This window comes from Eumetopias jubatus, unplaced genomic scaffold, assembly GCF_037043125.1.
Source record: "Eumetopias jubatus isolate StellerSeaLion01/CBP00866 unplaced genomic scaffold, mEumJub1_p1.0 scaffold_12, whole genome shotgun sequence".
Classification (NCBI taxonomy): Eukaryota; Metazoa; Chordata; class Mammalia; order Carnivora; family Otariidae; genus Eumetopias; species Eumetopias jubatus.
Genome location: NW_028274818.1, coordinates 43,607,454 through 43,624,482, shown reverse-complemented (window position 1 = coordinate 43,624,482; position 17,029 = coordinate 43,607,454). Strand labels below are relative to the sequence as shown.

The 17,029-nt window shown below is 37.0% G+C and overlaps 1 protein-coding gene across 2 annotated transcripts in view; it reads right to left on the bottom strand.

Moving 5' to 3' along the window:
• DHX9 (DExH-box helicase 9) overlaps window positions 1–17,029 on the bottom strand; it is a 56,850-nt gene that overhangs the window by 14,598 nt on the left and 25,223 nt on the right. The window contains exons 6-15 of one of the 2 annotated variants that reach the window (XM_028121519.2): window positions 16,414–16,562; window positions 14,030–14,076; window positions 12,183–12,319; window positions 11,772–11,861; window positions 11,515–11,676; window positions 11,292–11,369; window positions 10,400–10,591; window positions 5,459–5,600; window positions 4,915–4,997; window positions 2,238–2,394 (exon numbers count right to left, since the gene is read on the bottom strand). In XM_028121519.2, the coding sequence (XP_027977320.1) occupies window positions 2,238–2,394; window positions 4,915–4,997; window positions 5,459–5,600; window positions 10,400–10,591; window positions 11,292–11,369; window positions 11,515–11,676; window positions 11,772–11,861; window positions 12,183–12,319; window positions 14,030–14,076; window positions 16,414–16,562 (1,237 nt within the window). Of the gene's footprint in view, window positions 1–2,237; window positions 2,395–4,914; window positions 4,998–5,458; window positions 5,601–10,399; window positions 10,592–11,291; window positions 11,370–11,514; window positions 11,677–11,771; window positions 11,862–12,182; window positions 12,320–14,029; window positions 14,077–14,893; window positions 14,985–16,413; window positions 16,563–17,029 lie in introns of those variants that run through there. The other variant, XM_028121520.2, reaches the window with a different exon arrangement.

The following is a 17,029-nucleotide window of genomic DNA, read 5'->3' as shown; positions in this document are numbered from 1 at the left end:
AATGACCTTAATACCCCGATTCTTCATAATTAGCAAGAAATTCCAGTGCTAATAAATAAGCTTTTTTCCAAACTCAGTGTTCCAATCTCTTGGTCCCCGAAGGAGGGTGAAGTATCTCTCCTACATGTTCCCACTAAGCCAGACAGGGTACCCTCTATCTACAATACTCAAACATGTGTGGTACGGGTACAGGGTACATGCACTATGCTGTACCCTCCCACGGTATGGCATTTAGATAAGGAAAGAATGTGAACACAGTAATATACTATAGTCCATCTTTCCTCTATCAGGATGTGCACATAAAATGGGTTCCCTTTAGTTACCACTCTAAAGAAGGACATCAGCAAAGCTGGGATATCTGCTGATCAATTATACTCTGCTGGCCCAGAAATGTCTCATAATCTATAAACAATTCCCCTCTCTATGCTAAGAGCCCCAAAGTGCTACTCTTCACATTATACCAAGGGTACATACAACCGATAGGACTCATCACTGATGATGTTAAACTCATTCACCTGAGGTAGTGTTTGTCAAGTTACTCCAAGTTACTGTGAAGTTATCGTTGTTTCTCCCTTTCCATCCTCTACTCTGTGGAAGCAGATCATTAAACACAGGACACTCAAAGGACAGGGAGGTAAGCCTCACTTTTTTGAGGTAAGAGGGAGATATCTATAATTTTTTTAGAATTATTCCATATGAGAGATGTGTCTTTATTACCCATTTATTTATTCAACTACCATATGGACTCATGGGTATTTATTTTATCCTTAGGGTTATAATCCAGTATTGTATTACTTTATTTATTTTTGTTCAAATTACTCCAGCTCTTTCAGGTTGGCTGTGTCCCTGTCTCCATCACTGTGGTCAGCAGACAGAGCTAGGAAATACATGCAAGCACACTCACCCATGTATCCATACATATTTTAATTATTTCTCTATCTATTCACTTGTATTTGAACATGACTTCTTACTGATGTTTCCACATGTAATCATACACCACATGGTTCATTCAAGCCTTCCCTCTGACTTACCTATAGCCTCTCACTCCAATAGTAAACCTGGCTCCCCCATCTGCCATCCACTTATTTTTTCAATCTCAGTATACATGTAAACAGTTTTATGACTGTCAACCTGTCCCCTCACAAGATACAACTGCACTGCCTTTTTATTGTAGAGCTCCCCTTACTTCTGAATTTTAAAAAATAGTACCCAGACGGGGTGCATCGGTGGCTCAGTCGTTAAGCGTCTGCCTTTGGCTCAGGTCCCGGGGTCCTGGGATGGAGCCCCGCATCGGGCTCCCTGCTCAGTGGGAAGCCCGCTTCTCCCTCTCCTACTCCCCCTGCTTGTGTTCCCTCTCTATCTGTCAAATAAATAAATAAAATCTTAAAAAAAAAAATAGTACCCTGACATAACCATTTATCATCTCATACCCACACAGCAAATTTTTTAGCTTATTTTCATGCCCTCAATTTGTGCTAGAATTCACTTTTTTAACCAAGCTATTAGATAACTATCCTAAAAAATGGTGATAAAATACTCTCAATAAAGTAAAGGAGTGGGGCGCCTGGGTGGCTCAGTCAGTTAAACATCATACTTGTGGTTTCGGTTCAAGTCATGATCTCTGGGGAGATCAAGCCCCTTGTCCTCAGGCTTCTCAGGCTCTGCACTCAGCAGGGAGTCTGCCTCCCCCTCTCCCCCTCCCCCTGCTCTAGCTGGCCTACGTGCTCTAATAAATCTGAAAAGAAAAAAAAAAAAGAAAGTAAACGAGCTCTTACCAATCAGAAATCCTCTTACCTATCAGAAATACTTGATCTTGACACACTCACCTTAGTATCATTTTAACGCATGCCTGCTTTGGTTCTCAGATTCTCTTGTAATTTGACTCTTGCTGCTTAAACTTTTTAATAGTATTTCCCATAAAAATCTATAGGCCATATTGATTTACACTTGACAGAATATAATTCTGAAACTTATGTTTAGCTATAAGGAAAAGGCAGGAAATTTACTGGATATGCCAAGTCCTCAAAGCAATGAATGAAACTTGTTCTTGCTCCTCAGATTGTACTCACTGCTGCTTGAGTAAAAGCCCAAGAATGCTATGATGCATTTGATATTCTACTTTGGCCTGTATTTTAAATGTCTTCTGAACTATTACTCCAATCTCCAAGATTAAGAAAATCCAAACACCAACGCATAAAAGATGTTCACCCTTCCCACCACACCTCCAAACTATTTACCTTGAACTGGATAAGTCCTTCCGTAAACTTCAATGATGGGACAATTGAAGAAATATTCACAGAACATACTGGTGTCAATAGTAGCAGACATGAGAACAATGCGAACTTCAGGATAAGCCTGAACCACATCACGCAACACTACCAAAAGGAAGTCTGTCTATTAAAACACAAATGAAAAAAAATTGCTTAAGAAGTTCATGCTAATTAAGAGACACACAAGAGATTTCTTGTGTTATGCAGAAATCACTGAAATTCAGTTTCTTTGATGGCTTGCAGAAGTGAAAGATAAAGGGTTAATGTGGGATTCAGTAGTATTTTTAAGAATAGTTGTAGACTAAAAGAAGGGAAGAGAAAAAAAATTAATGAGAGCAAAGAATTCATCTGAAAATTTCCAGTGAAATTTATATTTGTAGGCATACAAACTCTAACTAGGGAAGAGGGAAAGCCAGGATAAACCAAAACTCAGTTATCCAACCACCTGCAAAGTAATCTTAAAAATGTTGAAAAGGTCTTATTTGGTTCAAACAAAATAATGGCCAAAACAGTTATAACTTAATAAGGTAAAGTATCCATCTACCTACCAAACAACACGAAAGCTACAGCTCTGACAAAAAACTTTTCTGTGTGTGGCCCTCTTGCCCATCACGGCCTCCCTCAACTAGAGAAAACCATCCTGAATCTTATTATTCCTTTTCATATACCTTTCCTCTCTCATCTATGCAGGTACCCATACTATATATGTATCTACTGGACAGTGCTGTCTAGAGGTTTACTTGTATTTTTTCTTCCTTTCATATACCTTTCCTCTCTCATCTATGCAGGTACCTATACAATATATAGAGAGAGTATATATGGAAATATATATGTATTTCTACTTGGACAGTACTGTCTAGATGTTTACTTCTTTTTTTATTTATGATTTTTAAAATTGCTTTGGCATTTAAGTCCTTAATCTATCTGGAATCGATTCTTGTATCTGGACTGGAGGCAAGGATCCAACTGCAACCATTTCCTTATGACAACCATTTGTTTCCAGCTCCATTTATTGAAGAACCCACTCCCCTGTCCTGAAGACCCGACATGCCATTACTCTTATACCAACACTGCATTCAACGCACCATCTGTTCCCACATTCTGAATAATTCAGTGCTCAAACTGTCAATCCATGTACAATCTCAATTATTATAGCTTTGAATTACATCCTGAGATCTGTAAAGCCAAGACAATCCATTCTACTCTTCCCCAGAAATCCTGGTTATTTTTGGCCATAAATCTTCCCTGTAAGTATTCATAATCAGCCTATTCTATGAAAAACCTTGATAGGAATTTGATTAGGACTACATTCAAACTGGATCAACTTGAGGAGAAGTGATATCTATAGGGTTGATTTATTCTGAAGTACTTGACATTCTGACTACTGCAATGATTGTTATCTTTTGAGTTGTTTTCTAGCTGTTTGTTTATAATACATAAGACACAACTGACTTTTGTAATTAACCTTCTCATCCAGCCGCACTGTTAAATTTTCCTATTCCCTATTATTTATAATTACTGGTCTCTAGGTTGAATAATTTAGGATAAGGTTCATCTGAAAGAGAATATAAAAAGTTTCTACAAAGGCATTTTTTCATTGTTCCCTGTGAACAGTACATTTGCATAGACCTGACAGTCTTTGAAGAAAAGCTGACCAAAACACTTACTTTTTTTTTTAGGAAAATAGTAATGATGATCCATGATGCTTCCAGTAAGATTTGGGATAAACTCTAAAAACACTGGTATGTTACCATGCTAGTGAAGATAACATGGAAACATTTCATTTTGATTAAGTTAATCAGAAAAAGAACTAGCTTTCAAGAGATTTTGAATGACAAAAACAGCAAAAATTTTATCCCACTGAAAAGTTAAATTTCAGATTTTAAAAGCTATCTAATAAACCAAACCTTCTTACTCGTTTTAGCTCAACCATAAAAGTCAAAGTTTTGCCAAAGTAAAGATGATTAGCAACAACAGCTATACAAGTATTTTCTAAAGAGAAGGTGCTCCAATAAATGTTTTGAACAGCAGCAGCTTGGTAACAGTTTGAATGACGTATTGCCTATTCACTGACACCTTTGTTTGGATATGTAACATAGTGGCATAAAAACACATCATTGCTTTATGCTATCAACCTTCAAATCACACAATTATATAGTAATTGTATACAAATTTTGCCAAACACCAAAAAAGGGAAGAGTTATGAAATAAATTTTAGTTTCTTCCTAATTTGGCATGATTATCATTAATATCTGAAAAGATGAGAGCTACAAACATCCAAAGAGACATTCCTAATTATACTGAATTTAAAACTTACAAAATTTATCCCAGATAAATCTCCAGTTCAAAGAAAAACTAATTAAAATTCTATCAATGATTCAGTCATAAACAGTTCAGCTGTTGAATTATGCTACCTTACTGATCACCGCAATGATACTTAACAAGAGGACTTTCAGAATTCTATGCACTTAACAACAAAAAAAGATTTGCCTTGCTAAAAACAGGTGTCCAGTATCTTAGTGACTGAAGCTCCTGATTTTGATAGAAGATGTAAAAAGTGGGAAAAAGGAAGACATTCTACTTTTGACTTTTTTATTCAGAATATTAGTATTAGTACGTTACTGTTAACTCTCAAGTTACTTACATTTATGTCTCTTTCGTGTATTTCATCTACAATTACATGACTGATTCCTCGAATGCCTGCTTCTAATTTTCTTAGGAGCACACCTGGAAAAGGAAATGAGCAGAACAACTGGAGATGAGTTTCTATGTTGATTAAAGTAGGGAGGTATAAAAATGTGTAAAGAAACAAACTTCTAGACAATCAACTGTGCTTCAGTTAATATAACCCCAGCATCATTTTAGAGAATAGTAATCTGTATATTTAAACTGTAAAAAGGTAACTGTGTTCTGAAACACATCTGTTCAATGAAGAGTATTAAAAGACATAACTCTATAGTAACCTAAGCAGATTTTATCTTCTCTAAGCTACAACAACCAGCGGTAACCTGCGGAGACCATTAGCTCTCCATTTAGAGAAAAAGTGCCACAAGTTCTACTGAAACAAGAATTCTTAGACTGGCTTCTTGACTTCTTATTTTTAGCCACTCTGCACCGTTACCAAGTTTCTTCATAAATAACACAATATAAACTCCAAGTCAAAGACCAAAATAAAACACATTACTGACCAACAGTACAAAACATTATACTGGCATGAGGGCGAGGAAGGACAGACTCAAATCGAACACTGTAGCCACAGCTTTTTCCAGGCTCTTCTCCTCTCTCATAGGCAACTCGCTCAGCCACAGAAACTGCACTTATTCTCCTGGGCTGAGACAAGGAAAAAAAAAAAAGTGATTCAAAGCTACCAAATTACAGTTACACTTGTTCATCAGGGTTATTAAATTACTGAAGCATATCTGTCCCACTACCAGCTCAGCAATCAACACAAATAATAGTAATAATCTTTCTTAGCAAGCTCCAAAATTTATTAGAATAAATCAGAACAAAAAAATTACCACTTAATTCTACGGCAGACTCTTAAAAATGCTGTTTTTCATTTTGTATATAAAATAATTCTCAGGTTTTTACAGAAAATAAAATGTTTTCACCATTGGCCCAAACTCTTAATATTCAGAGTAATTTTCCAGTAGGAAAGGGGACAGAGCACATCGGGAGTTCTTATAACTGCCTACCAAAGTGAAGGCACATGTTCAAAAAATTATTTAACTGAGCTGTATAAGTATTAGGAGGGTAAATAAGCTCCTTCTTTGCCATATTTACTATGGCCACCTTTCATTCAATCATTTCATTAACTCGTAAAGTAACTATTCATTGCATATTTGCATTAGGTGCTACAGACAATACTAGAGACAGAAAACTAAATGAAATCACTCTTGTTCTTGATGAGCTTATATAGCGAGGAAAACAGTGTATATTACTGTTTCCAGCAATAAATATGCCAAACCCGAAGGGAATGTTGTTAATGTTTTAAGTGTTGGACCTTAATTTTTCTGAAAATACAATTTTCTAAAGTATTCCATATTCTTGTAAGTACACAAAACAGTACTTACTTGGTGGATACTATGGCTATTACTATGTCCTGAAGGTATTAAATATGGAAGTACATGCAGATTTATAAAGACCGAATGCTTCTAAGTTGCCTTAAATTTGATTTTGTCAAAAAGTTCTTGATGACAGGTTGTACTTCAGTTCCTTGCTTAAGAAAACTGAGTTTCGTATTTAAATACCAATATGATGTTATCCCAGGTTACGACATGACTAGGAAATCAGAGACTAATAACAATCTTAAAAAAAAAAAGTCCAAAACAAAACCTCAGTAACTTCACTAAAGCTATTTATTTTCTGAATCAATACAAAACATTATTTATTAATTTTTATATCCCTAATTTAAGAGTCCCGTAGGGCATGGGGCTAGTGACAAATATAGGTAAGTATACAATCACCTAGTTTATATTTATCTTGTCCACAAAGGTAAGGAATTAAAAGATGCCTTCTTGAAACACATGGTGTTGAGTTTTCCCGAGCTTATACTCTGGTTTATGTGCCTTAACTTGCTGAGCTATGCTAGCTTTTACTGACCACTACTGACCTGTACTCTGCACCTCACTAACTGTTAAGTGTTACATGAAGAACTAAGCTCTGTATTTAGCCCTCAAAAGAAGAGTTCGACTATATACTTACATCAGGAAATGTAAAAATGATATTCCACTAAATGTACAAAATAGTGTTTTCTGGGACCTTTCAAGAAGTATGTGAGAGAGAGTGAGAAAGATCACAAGCAGGGGGGAAAGGTAGAGGGAGAAGAAAACCCCTGCTGAGCAGGGAGCCTGATGCAAGGCTCAATCCCAGGACCCTGGGATCATGACCCACGCTGAAGGCAGACATTCAATCGACTAAGCCAGCCAGGCGTCCTAAATAGATAAATTCTTGACACCACTCTTATCTCCTTGCTCTATTTTCTGTCTTTCCTGAAGTTTTCAATACTCCTACTAAATAGCTGACTTCTAGAAGAACTTCAAATCTATGAGGTTACTGGACTCCTCGGAGGTATATTCATATGCTATTGGGTACTTGGGGGTTGCTTTGATCTCCTTGAGGCTACTTTCAGGGCTACGATCCTTAGATTTTACAGCCTCCTAAAATGACTATGGACAGCAGATGGCATATTCCCTAACCAGTACCTGTTGTAGTTCTTAACTCTATATGGCCCCCAAACACAACTTTCTTAAGTGACTCAAGAAAGCCATCCATGATGGAGGTTACAATTAACATAAGTGGTTCTAAAACAACCATCTTCAGAAGCACTATGGGCCACATTTCCTTGACTATGCACAGGAATCAGTATCAAGGACTATTCATTCAAATGGCTAAAGAAACAAATGCTATCTCAGATCGCCTTAACAGAATACTATGTATTTTTAACTTTTTTTTTCTTTTAAAGATATTATTTATTTGGGGCGGGGGGGACATGCACAAGCAGAGGTGGGAGGGCAGAGGGAGAGAGGGAGAAGCAGACTCCCCACTAAGCAGGGAGCCCGTTGCACTGGCTGGATCCCAGGACCCTGGGATCATGACCTGAGCCGAAGGCAGATGCTTAACCAATTGAGCTGCCTGGGTGCCGCCCCTGGAATACTTTTTATCACTAAAAATATTAAGAGTATTAAAAACTGTATTCTACAATGACCAATCAGTACGTTCAGGTCCACCTTTTATATTCCAGGTAGGATGTCAATGCATTCAAATGTGGTTAACGGAGTCTTAGAGCCTATCTTCCGGGCTGAACTATAGATGTTTATAAAACAAAGGAAACATACTAGGACCCCACAGAATTTTTTAAACTTTTAAAGACATTACAGGAAAAAGTTATCAGAGACTGATTTTGGGACAAGCACTAGGACAAAGATTTATTATGACTGACAGTTCAGAGTCATTTGTCCAAAATCAGAACGCAAGCTACATTCCCACATGGATGGAAATTCTCAAGCATAAGTGACCGCCTAATAAGTTAAGTGACCACCTATTATGAACATTCTACCCAGAGAAAAGAGATGGAATTCTCTGAAGTATTATCTCTGAAGTATGATTCTCTCACTTTATGAAGGAATATAAATAAAAGAGGACCAACAGAGAAGTGAAAGCTGTTTTCAAATGCAAAGAAGTAAAATAACATTTCATTTCACCCTATAGCTCACTGCTTACATTTGTTATAGCCTCTGTATCGAACCCTGTACATTTCACAGATAAAGGCACTGGAAATGTCCAAATTATCTGGGAAAGGACACAAGCTAGTAGCAAATTATACAAAGTTTAAGACTATAATAACAAAAGCCTATTTTGTCCAGAACACACAAAAGCCATTTTTGGCTAAATTAACTTGGCTTTGATATTTATTAGATGGCTAGTGAAAAAAACACCTTCTCACTTGAGCAGGAAGTGATTTTATTCTACTCATGACATGCGAACAACTTCTGAGTGAGAACAAAGGTTTTCAGCTCATCTGCTGAATTCTGCATCTCTTCCTATATGATTGAACTGTTTTTTAGATTAAAAGTGGAAAAAGTGGTAGTAAGGAAGGAGGGCAAAGCAGAGCTCAAGACTCCCCTTCTTTTTTGTTTCCCCCAAGATTTTTTTATTTATTCATTTGATTTAGAGAGAGCACAAGCAGGGGGAGAGGCAGAGGCAGAGGCAGAAGCAGACTCCCCGCTGAGCAGGGAGCCCAACACAGGGCTCGATCCCAGGACTCTATGATCATGACCTGAGCTGGAGGCAGAGGCTTAACCATCTGAGCCACCCAGGCACCCTGAAGGACTCCTCTTCTAAACAACATACGTTTCTAAACAATGTATCTCCTGTAAGACAGGTAAGCATTAAGAGCAAGGATATTAACAAAAAAACAAACAACAAAAAAAGGAGCAAGGACATTTTATTGGTCATAGTAGTTGGGGTTGGAACTTTCACTATGAGGCAAAGGATTCAGAGCCAGTTTTGGGAGTGGGAAGGATAATCAAAGAACATTTTGAAAAGAAAGCTAAGGGTCCTTTCCCAGGAAAATATAGACCTATCATATTTTTTAAGCCTAAGATAGCACTGATTTTAAATGCAACATTCATTCCTTCAGTATTATTTTTTTAGGCCAAAAACCCAACTATCATATCAAACACAGACACCGATTGTGAGATCTACCTCAATTACAGAAATTTTAAAAAATATGATATGTATACACATAAATGCATAGGCACAAACAATTCTGGCTACTTTGAGGTTCACTACTCCTCCCCAAGGATCAATTATGTGCCCCAGGTTAAGCATAAGATTCTAAGTCAAGGTCTGAGGCAGCCTGACAGGTGGTATCTGGCTTCTATGCAATGGTCTCCTTCTAGGTGCCAGAAGTACAGAGTTAGAGCTGATGGGAACTGCTTTAACCTGAGGAGGCTTGGAAGAGTAATTAGCTTTTCCCTAAGCTCTGGGACAAATTCACAGGCATCACTTATTGCTGGTAAGGTAATATAATGTAGTAGTTAAAAGGAAGAAGCCCAAAGGCAAATTGCTTGGTTTTCAATCCCAGTTTCACTAGTTCCTGTGTTAATAACTTGGGCAATTTATTTAACTCTTTGTGCCTTAATTTATTGAAGGAGAAATACTAAATAAAATAATATGTACATCTCAGAGTCATAATAAACTTTACATAAGCCTAAAAAATACCAAATGTTTAAAACAGAACCTGGCATACTTTAGGCATTCAGTTAAGAGTCAACCATTAACCGTTTTGTTAGCTTGCCTACTCTTGCTCTGAGTGTTAAGGTAAGATGAAGAGGAGCAAGACTTGCATGTGAACTTGGGGAGAAAGTATCCTTAGTCTCGTCTGATTCTAAGCCCAAAGAGTCCCTCTAGCCCAGACAAAAAGAATCGCTCGCATGGTTCAGTTCAGCTTATCACTGAAGATTAGAACAAGACTTAAATTCTTCTTTTTTTAATTTTAAAGAGCCTAATGTGGCTACTGAGGGGAGTTAATAAAAGAATTAGAAATAGCCTGGCCTCTAGGTGTTTCCACCTCTCAAACTCTATCAACACCAGACACATACCTTGTAAGCTGGTTTACTACTTACCTGAGTTACTACAATATTACACTCCGCTGCTCGATCATTTTGGATGAAGTCATCTAGAATAAACTGTGGAACTTGTGTGGTTTTACCACACCCAGTAGCGCCTCGGATAATGACAACTGAATTTTGACTAATTGCTTCCAGGATTTCACTTTCAAATTTCTTCACAGGCAGCAACTCTCTCTCCTGTAAGATCTTTTTTTTGTTTGTTTTGAGAGAGAGATGAAGGGAGGGGCAGAGGGAGAGAATCTTAAGTAGATTCCACACTGAGCACAGAGCCTGACACAGGGCTCAATCTCACCACCCTGAGATCATGACCCAAACTGAAACCAAGAGTCAGGTGGCGTACCAGGTGAGCCACCCAGGTACCCCTAAGATCTGTTTTAGAAAAGCTCCATGGCAGTCAAAGTTTTACAACATATACATTAGAAGCAACTCTCTTAATCCTAAAAAAATTTCCCATCTCTACAAAAACATTCCTTTTCAGTGGCTTCATACTCAAAATAAAACAATGCACATATTTAAATCTCTAACAGAACTGCCTCTCTTCCCTGAATTTCTGAAGATTCTATCTTGTGGCCTTGTCTACCCTCTTGTTTTCCTCCTTTCTCCTTGAACATTCCATATACATTCCCCTTCTTACAACATTTTAATGTTGTTTTACTCAAAAAATAATGAAGAATGCCAAAACAAAAAAGTTATTACCCAAATTTCTCCATTTACATTAACTAAAAAAACTTATCCTCAGAGGTAACTACACAATTAGAGGTTTGGTAAATACCTTTGGATCCACCTCCCTAGAAAGAGCAAAATATATTATTCACTGTTCTTTTGCCCATACCTAGAAAGTTATAAAGCTCTGGGCACCATATGTCTAAATACTTCACTGACTTACTGCTGGCAAATCGTGATCCTGTTCCAGCTGGTACATTAACTCATTCTTGAGGTCCATACTTATTTGTTCTGGAGTAGCCTGTAAAATGAGAAGGCAACAGTCAAACAAAAGCACATAACTTAGCCTCAAATTGAAAACATTTTTTTAAAATCTGGGCTTTTTAATGAAATATATTCAAAAATAAAACACAAGAGTCTCAGCTCAAAAACAATGTTGCACTCACATAAGCCAGGGGCCCCTCATCAATGTTGCTACTAGTCCAAGGATTCCAATTGGATTGTGGAGGTGACCAAGGAACCACGCCCATTTGGTTTTGTCGCTGGGATGGCTCAAAGTGAGCCAATTTGCCAAGGTTTAGTACGACAGGCATAAAAGGATCATCAGGCTATTAAAAAATAAGAAAAACAATAAACAATACCAGTTGCTGGCCGGACTAGAAATTTTCAACACAAAGGTGTACTAAATTAACTGTATGCTTACTGGGGGCACGATCTCAAGATTTAGCTCCTGAATGATGTTTTGCAGCTGATGTTCTAAATCTTGTGAGAGGTTAACTTTGTAAGGCTCCACCTACAGAAAAAGGATAGCCATGAAAATTATGTAACATACACATGAACACTACTCAAATCTACTATAGCAGGGTAAAGAGCATGCAGTCAGCACTAGGTCTACAATATTCCTGAAGCCAATGAGTGAGTTCCTCGTCATGTAAAACTGACTGATTATTTACTCATTGTCCCCCCAAACACAGTATCATGCCAGACAGATGATTAGTCGGGCCATTTCCATTTCTTAAGGTTAAGATTCCAAGAACTATGAATTAAACTTCTTTAGCCAAATCAAAAACTAAATTGAATCATTCCCTCTGGGCTACTAAGTCTAAAGACTCACTGTCTCTCCTTCTTTCTTCTTTGTAAGTCCAGAGTAAGCTTCAATTACTCCAAGATGGTAGAGTTGTCTGACAAGTGACAGGGCACAGGACTGTGCTGCCAGTTTTTTATTTGATCCATGTTCACGTGCGAAAATCCCTATAATTTAAGTTCAGGATTACTAAAGACAGAAGGATAAATCATCCTAGTAAAGAAACATCTCATCATAGGCAACTAGGGGCTTAGGTACAAAAGTCCCCTAAAACACAGAGTATGTTACAGACTCTGAGTTCTTTTTCATGTTAACTGCTAACCAAAAGCAATTCCGTTAATAGCATACCAACTAAATAACCATCTCGATTACAGGCAGATACTAAGACACAGACAAATCATTATAAAAGCAGAAAACCTATTTCAACCAAGCTGTCATTATTAATATCATCTGGTGTTAAAACAAAGAAAACGTAGTTTAATTTTTGAAAAGCGAAACAAGGCAAGAAATGAAAATGGGTCCAAAGTGGTTACTTAGACCAGGAGTTGGCAATCTTCTATAAAAAATAAGATAATGAACAGTTTAGGCTTGGCAGGCTCCACATAGTGTCTATCACAGCCACTCAACTCTGCCTAGCGTGAAAGCACCCATAGACAACACATAAACTAGGGTTTTACAAACTATGGGCCCAGGAACTAAAAATGGCTTATGTTTTTAAAGGGCTGTAAAAATAAGACAAAAATAACAATGGGTGATATATGTGACCTGCAAAGCTTAAAATATTTACGATCTAGCCTTTTATCAAAGTTTGCTAGCCCCTGACACAAACATGTGTAGCTGTGTTCTAATAAAATTTTGTTTATAAAACAGGTAATGGGCTGTATTTGGCCAGAGGCCTATAATTTGCTGATCCCGGCACCAGAATGAAGCCAGCAACTACTCAAATTCTTAAAGAAAATGCTAATACAAACTGTCTTCTCCTCCAGTATCATTCAGCTTTAGGAGATGACATAAGGTAAGGAAGGGGCACAGATATTTTTAGGCCTACTAGCCAATTTAGTCAAATTAATTCTGAAAGATCAACAGCACAAGGTGGACTGCCTTTATCCTCTTAACATCCCATCTACTCAAAGTCTTATTTTTAAAGTCTAGGATAAAAAAATTCAACACCATCTCTTGATGATTTATTTGAAGGTTTGATTTTATGAGGAAAGTCTTTTATACACTATAAATTTAAATCCTTAGTGTTAGTTGCAGAATTCTCAAGCTGAAAAGAATCTTAGGCCATTTCTCTCAATTTGCAGGTAAGTTAACGGGGTCCCAGCAATGTCAGTAACAAAACCAGTAAACTAGTTCCTTACTTTCAAGCATAACACACTGCCTGTTGTAAACTTATTAAGAATAGAGAATACAGGATTGTATCTTTGCCTTTTCACTTCCTTTATGAATACCCCCCAAATCCATTCCTGTTTCCTCAGGGTAACTTTTACACCTTGACTCTTAAATGCTACACATCCACCTTGGAGCTTCAAATGCTATCATCTACTCTACATTTACTCTACTTTCTAAATTTTACCTAACTACCTGAACAAATTTATGTACAGAGATTAAAAAAAATGTTTTAGAGCTGTCTGGCTGGCAGATTCCTAAGTAGGCCACCTACCATCTCTTACCCTTTGAAATAAATACTAGCACGATTTTTTTTTTCCACCTGCAAACTGGGAAACTGGGCCCTCTAATTCATATAATTACTAATATTCTAAAATACCCCAGGATGCTACCTTTCAATTAATAAAGATTATATATGTGGCTGAAGACTTTAATGTATTACTCTACTATATAAGACTCAGAGTTATCAGAGAAGCAGTAACACTTACTTCTGCCCAGCTGCTTGATATAAATGGTCATTTCTGCAATAAAGCTCCTGTAACAACATATACAAACAAGGTTAGGAATTTCACTGTTAGAAATTACTAAATCCAGGATTCCCAAATCAGGCAGGCTTTCCAACTGCTTAGGCAAGGCACAGCAAAAAACCACTGTAAACACTTATTTCTGTTCAATCCTAGAATGAATCAAGTATATGTAAACTTCAAATAATGTACAATATGGCACAAGACAACTATAATCAAAGCTGACAAGCCAACTGTTCACGAAAAAAAAAAGTTAAGGTTTTAGATTCTGTGTTTACTTACTCCAAAGGTTGCAGTCTCAATAGCTAGAACACATTCAATGAAAAAGAATTTTCCATTTAGCCTGGGGCCAAGAAATAACACAGTCCCCAAATTCTTTAAATTATAGTTGTGATTATTTTAAGATTGCTTTGCATGGGCCACCCACTAATGACTTATCTGTTAAGATAAGCTAAATATATGCATGCATGCACACATACACATGAACATACAAACACTATGCATGTATCTGTGGCTCCTGAGGCAGGGGTCTGGTATCTGCCTGCAGTTGGAAGCAGCCCTTGATAACAAAAAACTTAGCTTATTTATACCACACTTATTTAAACCAGGGAACAAAATATTTTTGGAAATTAGAGCTCAAATTGCTAGCAGATTCTAGGGGATGAATTTAGTTTCAATAAAGCAAAAACTGTCCTTTGAAAACTATATGCTTTCTGATCCTTCCACTGCTCAGGTACATTCTAGCCTTGACTTTGTGCTGTGAATAAAAGGTAGGTAAGGCTTAAGAAAAAAATGTTAGACTCCTTCCTATACCTCTTGTGAACTGACCTTCAGGCACAGCGGCTTCAGGGGTCAAAGGCCACTGGCTTTCAAGGGAACAACATCCACCCTTTCATTAATGACACCGATGCCAGTATGTTTCTCAGCCAGGCTTAAAGTCAGCACTCAATCTCATTCTCCTCCACCTAGGGGGAACAGCGACACCAGAAATCAGTTTACAATAGTTTTCCATGTGATTGCTTAGTTCAGCCTAAGCAGCAGCACATGTGTGTATGAACACAGACCTCTGGTGTTGCTGTCTGTTATGCCTTTAAATAAAGGACATACAAGGAGATGCTGTCTTAGCTCCCCCAATTGTCTTTGCCTTCCCTCATTGTCATATCCTGAATTCTTCAATTCTTTTTCTATCAGGAGTCAATGATAAGATATTGGTATCAAAACATGTTTACAACAAGATTCAGACACATTTATTTGTTCTCAAAGTCACCAAGGGCTACTAATAAGCTCAATCAGTTCAGAAGGACAAAATATTAAAGAAAAATCAACAAACGGATCCTTCCTTTATAACCTCTGAGGGTTTTAAAAAATCTGATGTCAAATTAAGTATTTGAGAATTCAGGATTGAACAAACAGGAAGCAGGGTGATCCATGCTCTGAACATTTTGACCACAGCATCAAAGTTTTAGTAATAATTATTTTAGGATTACTAGATGCATCGAAGAGAGAACACTCTGATTTTCAAGGAAAATACTTTTTATGTATTTTGAATAATTTATTTCATATAAAGGACAGCAAATTAAATCATCCAGAAGGTTTCCACTATAGCCTTCTTTCTCTTCCAATAAAAATACAGTGCCCCCAGAAAGTGTCTAATCCATATGAGCCTTCCTGGGAGTAATAATTACTACACCCTGGAATGCTCTCAGGAAGAATAGCAAGCAGGCTGAGAAACATACTGTCAACTGTTACAACGACCTCCCTTTATGTTCAGTTTTATATATTTAACAGAATAAAAGTAAGCTATTTTAACTCACATACAAAGACTGAAGCTATCCTTCAGCTTTACAGTAAGCCCTTAAACACTTCAACAGGACTCTTAAGAGCTGGCAACTTTCAAAGCGAAAGGAAAATTTGGATCTAGATGCAATGCAGTCTACCTGAGACTTTGGAACTTAAGTGTCTAACTTGACCCATTAAAGAAATAATCCTTTAACTACCTTTAACAATACCACAGTGAATAAACTCACCACCTCAGGCTGCTTTTTAAATCAGGGACAAACCACCACTTGTGGCATGATTTTTGCCTCTCAGATACAAATGAGAACCTCCTAAGTCTAGCAACACAAACAGGAGATTTTTGCAGAACTTCTAAAATCCTCCTCCTAAATAAAAACCATGGTAAACTACTAATTACAAATCAATGATAATTTTTCTTATGCAAAGTATCTTCTTTTCACAATTCATTGCTAATCCACAAACTGAATCAGGTAACACATACAAAAATAGAACGATGACTATATAAAACAACCCTAACTGACTATAGAAGGAAAAGACTGAAACAAGCAAACCTGTTGTGATCAGGACCCACTTGGGTGTACTTATATTCCCCTTGAATCTTTTCCTTTTGGAAATACTGGTTCAGACGAGCCTTAGCATTTTCCAATGTCCAGTTTCCATGAAGCCCAGCATTTAAATCCACTTCTTCTGACTCTAAAGTCTGTTGAATCAATGATAATTAAATTTGGTTGCATTAATTTTAATTTAGTTATGCATATCTAAGGTACAGAAATTTCTAACAATATCTTCTTTGTACCACCCTTTATAATGCAAAAACTGTTTTTAATGCTTCTATTCCTAGACAAAAGTGAGCCAGAAATAGTTTTTGCTACATCTGGTGATCCTACTGTATAAACAAGCTATTAGTTAACGTATTGTGTATTTAAATTATTCCTAAGAAACTTTGACAAATTTTGTGTTGGCTTTAACACTTTAAACATATTAAGTGGAAAAATAAGCTTTTTTATGAAGACATTTTTGAGTGCTCACGAAATGAGGTTTACTAAGGTAATTACATTTCCTGTAAAACAGATGAGGATACATTCCACCACCAAAAAAATACTCTTTTGTTTCATATGCAATTCTAGTGACCAGATTTAATGGGTAGCTTAGGTTTATGCTGTCTTG